General features: G+C 38.9%; 1 protein-coding gene across 2 annotated transcripts; it reads right to left on the bottom strand.

Annotated features, from left to right (window-relative positions):
- Positions 1-277: 277 nt before the first annotated feature.
- On the bottom strand, positions 278-7,447 carry dpagt1 (dolichyl-phosphate (UDP-N-acetylglucosamine) N-acetylglucosaminephosphotransferase 1 (GlcNAc-1-P transferase)). 2 transcript variants are annotated; one of them, XM_036525591.1, is made up of 9 exons: positions 6,291-7,447; positions 5,918-6,038; positions 4,984-5,197; positions 3,751-3,897; positions 3,417-3,501; positions 3,011-3,199; positions 2,817-2,904; positions 1,711-1,866; positions 278-1,568 (listed from the first exon to the last, which is right to left on the bottom strand). In XM_036525591.1, exons 1-9 carry the CDS (start codon positions 6,443-6,445, stop codon positions 1,503-1,505), a joined length of 1,221 nt encoding a protein of 406 aa, XP_036381484.1. In that variant the 5' UTR covers positions 6,446-7,447; the 3' UTR covers positions 278-1,502. The 2 variants fall into 2 exon arrangements, with proteins under 2 accessions (XP_036381484.1, XP_036381485.1); XM_036525592.1 differs by having other exon boundaries at positions 3,751-3,861.
- Positions 7,448-8,361: the final 914 nt, after the last annotated feature.

The following is an 8,361-nucleotide window of genomic DNA, read 5'->3' as shown; positions in this document are numbered from 1 at the left end:
TTCAAATTTGGAGAAAAGTGGGGTGGGGGGGCATTGAACTTTCCAAAAAAAGAAAAAACACACAAGGCACTGGAACGGATGAATCTAGAGCACCCAAATTCATACTTTTTGTCTTATAATGCATAAGCACTGTTTTCTGTATTAACAGTAAAAAACAGTAAAGAAAAATAATGCCCCCTGATTAACAGATGTAACATTAGGCAGAATATGATGAAACAACCTGTCAAAAGATAATGGACCAATGGTGAGAAGCATCACTGGGACACCAAAGGCAGGAAATTTTATTTATTTTCTGTGTGGCAGGAAAATTAATACAGAGAAGAAGACAAAGACAAGGAACAAGTGCAAAATAATTCAAGTTTTGCCATTTATTGGCCATATAAAGTTGTATAATGTATTCTATATGTTCAAATGAAATTAGATTGCACAGAGGTAAAGGGTTGTAATGAGTCATACCTCAGGTCAGTGTGGTTATTTCTGTGGGGTACAACAATGAAAGCCCGACTCTCAGTGCTGTATGGTTATGGGGTTTTTCCATATCAACCCGTAACTTTGTAGATGGCATACCTGCCATTCCAACTTTTGTCAATAAATATTCTGCACATTTTTCATATAAATTTAAATACTGAATTTTAAAGATCATTTGTATACCATTTATAGAAAGTTTTTTTGATCTTTATTCACTGCTTTAGCAAATGTGATTTAGCAAGCTGGCCTGCTACTATAAGCTAAAGAAATACATGTCCTGATTATCATTTCATTTTGAATATGCTGTATGCAATTTGTGTGTAACATATTCTTTGGTTTTTACATTTGTATGTTGCTGTTGTCACAAAATACTCCTGCCCCACGTTTTAAAAAAAGATGTTGAAAAATTTTCAGGGACTTGAACATCTAAATTAACTTGCACATATAGTTTCATGACAATGTTTTATTTCCTTCTAACACATCCTCAAAAACCAGACCTTCTAAACACCAGACAATGTTATGAATATACTGATGCCTCTATTGGAGTAAGTACCTCTTTCTACCCCTTTAACTGTCTCTGTGGGTCAACACTACATAAAAAATGCTGCAGAAATTTTCATTTCTCACCACCCCAGCAGTCCAACTACAACCTGCCAGAACAGATGCTCTCACTGACACGCTGTATACCACGGCCAATGCCACTGCCATACTAGCACTGTTGCCTTTAGCATCTGTCAGCCACTGCTGTTAATTATATCCAGATATTATGTTATACAATGTCCTCATTTTAATTATAACCAGCTAGAGCTTTCCATGCATAATTGTCAGTGCCCCTTATAAAAAAGGGGGGCTAATTTACTCATCTGATAATGATGAAAAAAGTAATGTCAAGAGTATTCTTTAAGGTTTGTGTGGGATACACAAGATAAAGTAACATTAAAGATTCAAAATTTCACAGTTCATCAGTAGAATTTTAAAAAATTCCAGAATGGGTGTTCCTGCAGTCTCTTCGGCATCGTTTCCTCTGGTGATATCTAGACATCATAGAATAGGCGTACCAGATGATAGCGGATACCAAATGCCACAGCGCTCCCCAAAATCTACACAAGAGTCAAAATGTCAAAGAGGTGGTTATCAGGGGGATGGACGGCAGGGAAAATATTCAAATGTATGACATTACTATTCATCAAATCAAGAGTTGATCAGCAGCCACATCTGCATTTCACCAAATTCACACTGCACCTGTATTAGCAGCATGATAGCAGTGAGGTTTCGCTCATGTGTGGGTCCCAGAATCTTTATCACAAAATTGATGAGTGTCATGTTGTTGCACTCCATAAATTCATCATCTCCTTCCTGGCCTCTTCGCACCTGCACTAGCCACAACATCTCTGCCACCTGCAGGACACACAACAGACAATGTCGCAAACTGCACAAATCAAAAGAAATTGTACAATCCAGTCCCTAAAGCCAACAATCTGAAGTATGTCCCAACCAAAGTTCTCCGGTATTGGGTCAGAAGGCACCTGGGGTTTGTCTATGCTTTACCTGCAATTGATCACATGCATGTATAATTGGGGACAAGGGGTGTAACCAAATATCATTAAATGATATATTGTGAAACAAAAATATAATGATATACACTGTGGAGCAGAAAAATAGTTTTGATATCAGCTGCAATAAATTTCTTCAAATTATGCTACCAATCTCTGCCGAAATGCATTTTCTTCATTTTAATTACATTACCTGAACAGCAGACGGTGAAAAATAAATAAATAAATAAACTTTACTGCACCCTAAGGACAGCCTAAATGTGTGCATCTGCTTTTTTTGTCTGTTTTTTGTCATTTATTTTAGAAATATTTATAACAAGGAATTCCATAATTTGCACTTAGCCCAATACAATTTGTTTACAAATTGTTTACAATTTGTTTTTATATACTAATAAAATAGGAATAAACAAGAAATCTTATTCAGTAAAAATTTGTTCCCATTCAGAGTTTGTTCAAAATAGCCTTACAGTATTGAATTGTGAACTGTATTGTGTATTGAACCGAACCATGAGCCGACTGTATCGTGATACCCCTACTGGAGACTGAAATTAAATTTAACATTTTTTTAGGAAAAAGGCCCAGGTAAAGTGTTTACTTGAACATACCAAACCATTTATATATATGGGCCTTAAAAAAAACTTGAAAATGTCTTTTTCAACAGATTTTACTTCCTCAGTAAAGTAGGTACCTTTCAAAATAAAGAAATCTCAACTGAGCAACAGGAGTGGACAGATGGGAAGGGACAAGAGGAAAAAAAAATAATTATGAGAGTTAGCTGACAAGCATGCAATTTACCTTTAAAATGAGGCATCCCAATTTGGAGAGGTCCTTGCTTTTGAACTTTGAGTAGCTCATTTCCAATCTTCCTGTATCAGCATTCAGTCTTAATGCATAAGTCAAAAGAAGAGTCAGGATGAATGATGCTTACCTTTACATTAAAAGGTCATTTGAAAAGAACAAATGAACAAAAATGATATCTTTAATATTACCTGGGCAACCTGTGTCGTGGGCAGGGTACCACATGAAAAAGCTGTGGGAGCGAGTACAGGAAGTTGAGAACCTGAGGGATGAAGAAGAGCAGCATGGTCTTGCTGAAGTGGCCCAGAATCCCTACCACAGCAAACGTCATCCCCGCAAAATAGCAGAACGTATCGCCCACAAACACCGCAGAAGGGTACCTGGGGTGGGCAGCAAAACATGCAAATGATGCCACACATTGTCATCGATTCAAAACACAACATCTATCATAAAAAATTTGTGTCACTGAGTCCAAAGGCAGGCCCACACTATTAATTTCTTGGAATACAGAGTTTTATTCATATCCCATGACTTTTGGTAGAATACTAATATACACATACAGTATATACATTCATGTATGTATAGATATATACTTACCAGTTGTGATAGAAAAGGGCCAATGTGGTGAAGAAGAAAGGGATCATGAAGTACAGGGAAAAAACATGATCGTCTCTGAAGTCTCCTGCGACAATCAATATGTGGAATGATAATCTTTTCATGAACAAAATCCACTCCACATGAAGAAACAGGGAATGACTAGGCAGACACACACATACATCCCTAGTAAATAACCTAAACTTACATCATCGTCTACAGACTCACAAGGTTTATCTCTGTCTGTCAGAATGCCTGAACCAAGAGCACTGATTCTGAGTGACTGATTCTGTGAGACCACTGACTGTTGGGACAGAGAGATGACAACTCCACTCACCATTCAGCTCCAGCAGGTTGAAGATGATGATGGAGCCAGAAATGAAAAAGGCTTGTCCGGACTCAATACCATTGATGCCCGCCAAGATATTGATGGCATTGGTGCAAAACACTGCCAGCATACCCATGTAAACATAGTAGAGAATTCCTATTGAAAGAGAGAGTTAAGCCACTTTGCAATGTTGTTCAGATGGCGTACGTACCTGCAAATTCTTTATCTGCACTAAAGGGAGCCCTAAACAAAGTCAATGCTGAAAACATGACCCGTTATAATTTTTAAAAGGAGTTGAATGAATTAATACTCAATACATTCTAAATCCAGACAACATTTTAATATTAAGTGTGTGTGTGTGTGGACACAGTGAACTATACAACATGACAGCTAAACTGTATCATAACATTCATCATAAAGAGGCCACTTGGAGTCAAATTGTATGGATCCTAGGAGTTTCTGGAAAGTGTTTGTGTTTAATGCTTGAAGTTGTCATTAGTAAAATTAGCCTGTTAGCTAATGTTAGCTCTGCAACAATGTATAGCCAGCTAGACCATCGCTAACAATGTACATGCTACTGTTATGGCAACAAAAGATGCTCTCAACTGCTTTTTGGAACAAAAGCTGCCAGCGTTTTTTTACTTGAAAAATTCTCTGGCCAGCGTTTTTCATCAAAAAACACGCTACGTGTGAACACAGCAACTGAATTAGCATATGTTCAGTAGTGTAATGTCCTACCGTAGCAAAATCGATAGTTCATATCATTGTTCAACTGAAATCGGGAATGTTGCTGGCAGTACGTTGAACATGATTACTAATTTGAGACGGCATCATCCAAATGTGAATATCACCGGTACAAGGAAAAAAACAGAGTGGAGTGCAAACACTGCTCCCCGTGGCATTTAACTAAGCAACATGTTAATTTATATCGGGCAAAAGCAATAACAAACGCCATAGGTGTTTGCCTTTATGTGCATTCCTTATGTGTTATTATGAAATTATGGCCAGTTTGCCACTGTTTACAAGTTTGCACATTTACAAATTAAATGCATAGTAAATGAGAAGAAATTTCATGTTCTGCATGTCTTTTTTCACCGTACCGAAAACGTACCGAACCGTGACTTCAAAACCAAGGTACGTATTGAACCGTGACGTTTGCGTACCGTTACACCCCTAATATATAGACAACAAAGCTTTTCAATCTGAGTGAGGGAAGGCGATCTCTTGTCATGGAAAACTCACCTAAGTCAAGGTGCATTCCGAGCAAGGCACGGAAAGGCTTGGGTACCACAATGACAGTGTTGCCAAAGTTGGTGAAGTAGACCATCAGCAGGGGCAACGAAGCCACAGTGGGAAGGAGAAGCTTGTGACGCCAGCGCAAGTTCAGCACATCATCCGCAAAGCCCAGGAAAATCATGCAGCATATGGCCAGCAGGGCACCGATGAGCTGCACAAACTGCCAGAGGGCAATTACAACAGAACCAGAGAAGCCACTCACAAGTCAGGACAACATAAGAGCCAGATAAGCGAATCCCATGTAACTGGAGTTTACTCATTCACTTTGGGGATTCGTGCCATGGGAAAATCCTGCATAGGTCCATTCATCTTTATCTGTTCTGCTGCCACTATCTGTAATACTAGAACATGTCACTGACATTATGTGATTGTCTGTGATGATTTGTGCTGCTTTTATCTTTCCCACCAATATTGCTGGTGTTTTAAGTGACCTATTTTTATTTTGCTATTTTGAAACAATACACATTTGTCTGTTGTGTGCTACTGTTCTGTTTTCTATCAAGGGATACCCAATGAAAATTAGTATTTTAACTAAATTTGACACTCTTCTACAGAGGCATATGTAGAAACACTGATTAGTGTGCATTGTCCTTAGCAAATAAATAATAAATAATATGATAATGGCACATTAATACAAGCACTAATATGCACTGTAAGGCCAACCAGACCACTAGGGGGTCTTTGCAACATCTGCTCTCAACAGATGCCTTTTCACTGTGTGCTGTCTGTCTGTAACACTGTCTCAGACTGATGATGACAACAGTGGTCAGAGCTCTGGAAATTCCAGTGGAGAAGAGGGGGAGTACCATGTAGAAAGTAACAATGAGGGAGTCAAACACCTTTCAATGTTGCTGCATATGAACAGACCCCATCTTTTTACCTCATCATGTGGGAAGCCCTTGCACTGCTCTCCTACAAAGCAGCTAAGGAAGGGCACAGGGATGAAGCAGAAGAGGATGATGAGGAAAACAGTGCCACAGATCACACCCTGAGACTCTGGGCTGGAGATTAGGACAAGAAGAGCATAACGTTTTATTCTCTGTTAGGCATGTGTCATACACTGTACAAACCACACTACATAAGTCACAACGCATTAGAGATGAGCCATAGTTCATGTAACTGCACAACATAACTGCTTTTGAGGGGTGCACCTTGTAGGCAACATTCACTTAACACAGTACTAGAGTAGCACATGGCAACATCATAACCACAACAATCTCTACCAAGAAAACAAACAAAAAAATCATACTCACATCTCTTTCTTCGTGGTTTTATTCAGATCCATGCCATACAGCCTTGCTGAAATGAAATGTTCTTTGAAGGCTGGAATGAGTTTCAGCGTGGCCGCACATCCCAGAGCAGACATGCAAAAGTTGATCAGTAGCGGGAGGGTTGGGACGGGCGACATTTCTTCCTTTAAATCAGACGTGTACTACTACTTTGCGGCAAATAGCGGATGAATGGTACAATAAACTGAATGAAGACGATTATAAATGACCGACCTCCAATATATTAGCTAGCTAGGTGTCAAGAAAATTAAATAGCTACCTACAAGAACCTGTTTGTAATTAGCTAACTAACTTAGTTACAGCTAGTTTGTAAATGATACAGCAACTACATCCATCATTGAAAAGCCATGAATGCGCCACACAGCAATAGCCTCCCGAAAATTAACGCCGCTCCAACGTGTGACAACCAAACGCGCAAGTTAGCTCTACCTGGAAAACTAAATTTTTGATTCTATCAAGACAGCGAGCGACTTAACTTAGTTGTCTTACGTTAGCTAAGTTACCGTTATTTACATTATGCTTAAAATACCGATAGCTCGACAACTGATAACACTTTTGCTGCTCATTTCAGTCGTTTGTCAGGTTTACAACACCTTTCACATGTTTTGGTACAACTGTCAATGTAGTATTCGCAAGTTAAGCTAGCTACAGTAACACGTTAGTTAGCTGGGGAAAAAAAATCACAGCTAAATCTAATAGTGAGTTAGTTCATTGTAAAACATTGGTAAGTAAGCTAGCTGGTTAGCTATAAAACAAATCGTTGTTTTTGACAATTAGCTCACACATTCTCGGTTTCTCAACAGATGGCTAGCTCTGTCTCTTGCATATTTTCGGGTATGTGGGTAGTCCACTTCTAGACACTCGGAAAGAAATTTGCCCTTGTTGCTAGCCGAACCGTAGGACAAGTTCCCGAGTTCCACGTAGACTTCCGTCCGTAACAGTAGCCAGCTGGTTCACTTTTCGTTGGAAGACTGATACTACCCCGATAATACGAAACACTTCTACGCTTACTTCATTATGTAATCTAGTGTTGGAAGTAGTATGCAGCAATTTAATCTAGCCACGTTATTAACGTTCCTGGAATTGGTTTTAAGAAGCCGGAAGTCTTGCAGTAGACGGACTTTAACGGAAGTTGTCATCCTCAATGGTTCGAGGCCAGAGCAAGGGTCTCAGAACCTTCTAAGCACTTGCATTTTCATTGGTCGCAAGGGAATCAGACGTAGTCATTTCCTCGGTTGCATGGCCACTCAGTAATGTGGACTGTCAAGTGAGATTAGTTTAAGACAAGTTATTTGGCATGTTTGTATATTAAAATAATGATATTTGTCATAATGACTGTTGTACCCTTGGGCAACGTATTTAATCCACAATTGCCTCGGTAAATATCCAGCTGTATAAATGGATAACGTAAGAAAGTGTAACCGATGTAAGTCGCTCTGGATAAGAGTGTCTGTTAAATGCCAAGCATGGAAAGAAAAAAAAACACTATAAAAACTTGCCCATTTGCCCATGGGTACAACAGCAGTGCACCAGCGCTGAATTGAACCAGCAACCTTTCGGTTACTAGCTACACTGTGAAGACCACTTTATATTGACATAGGATTGGATTTGTTTGGATCATGTTATTCACTGGATATGAGTGAACTACTTCAGTTTAGCAACGCATGTCAAAATGTATGATACTTGATTTGAGCGTAGGGTCCCTATATAAGATCTTGTTTTTAACGGTTTTACATCTAATGTGGTAAAGTTAGAATACAAATACTGAGGAATATTCTGTCCACAGATATAGACCATTTAGTAAGCAATTAATATGATTTGCGATGTTTCACACATCTGTATTAGTTAACACATTCTCTGATTTGATTTAATTGAATTTATATGACAAGACATCGACATATTTGATCTTTTACAGGCTCGTGTTTACTGTGCCCTGTAAAAGACACTCAAGCTGCGGTCTTCAGTGTTGTTTCACGAGTCTGACATTTATATGTAAAGAACCTCTAAGCCGCAGTCGAACCGTCATGTTATAGCA

The sequence above is a fragment of the Megalops cyprinoides genome, chromosome 3 (genome assembly GCF_013368585.1).
Source record: "Megalops cyprinoides isolate fMegCyp1 chromosome 3, fMegCyp1.pri, whole genome shotgun sequence".
NCBI classification, from domain to species: domain Eukaryota; kingdom Metazoa; phylum Chordata; class Actinopteri; order Elopiformes; family Megalopidae; genus Megalops; species Megalops cyprinoides.
Note: the sequence above shows the minus strand (reverse complement) of the source record. Positions and strands in the feature narration are given on the sequence as shown.

Bases quoted from the DNA above. Each gene is read 5' to 3' on its own strand.
- dpagt1 (XM_036525591.1), bottom strand. From the start codon at position 6,445: ATGTCGCCCGTCCCAACCCTCCCGCTACTGATCAACTTTTGCATGTCT. The intron at 3,898-4,983 runs GTGAGTTTTCCA...CTCTTTCAATAG, and splicing joins CGGAATGCACCTTGACTTAG to GAATTCTCTACTATGTTTAC. The intron at 2,905-3,010 runs GTAATATTAAAG...TTATGCATTAAG, and splicing joins CCACGACACAGGTTGCCCAG to ACTGAATGCTGATACAGGAA.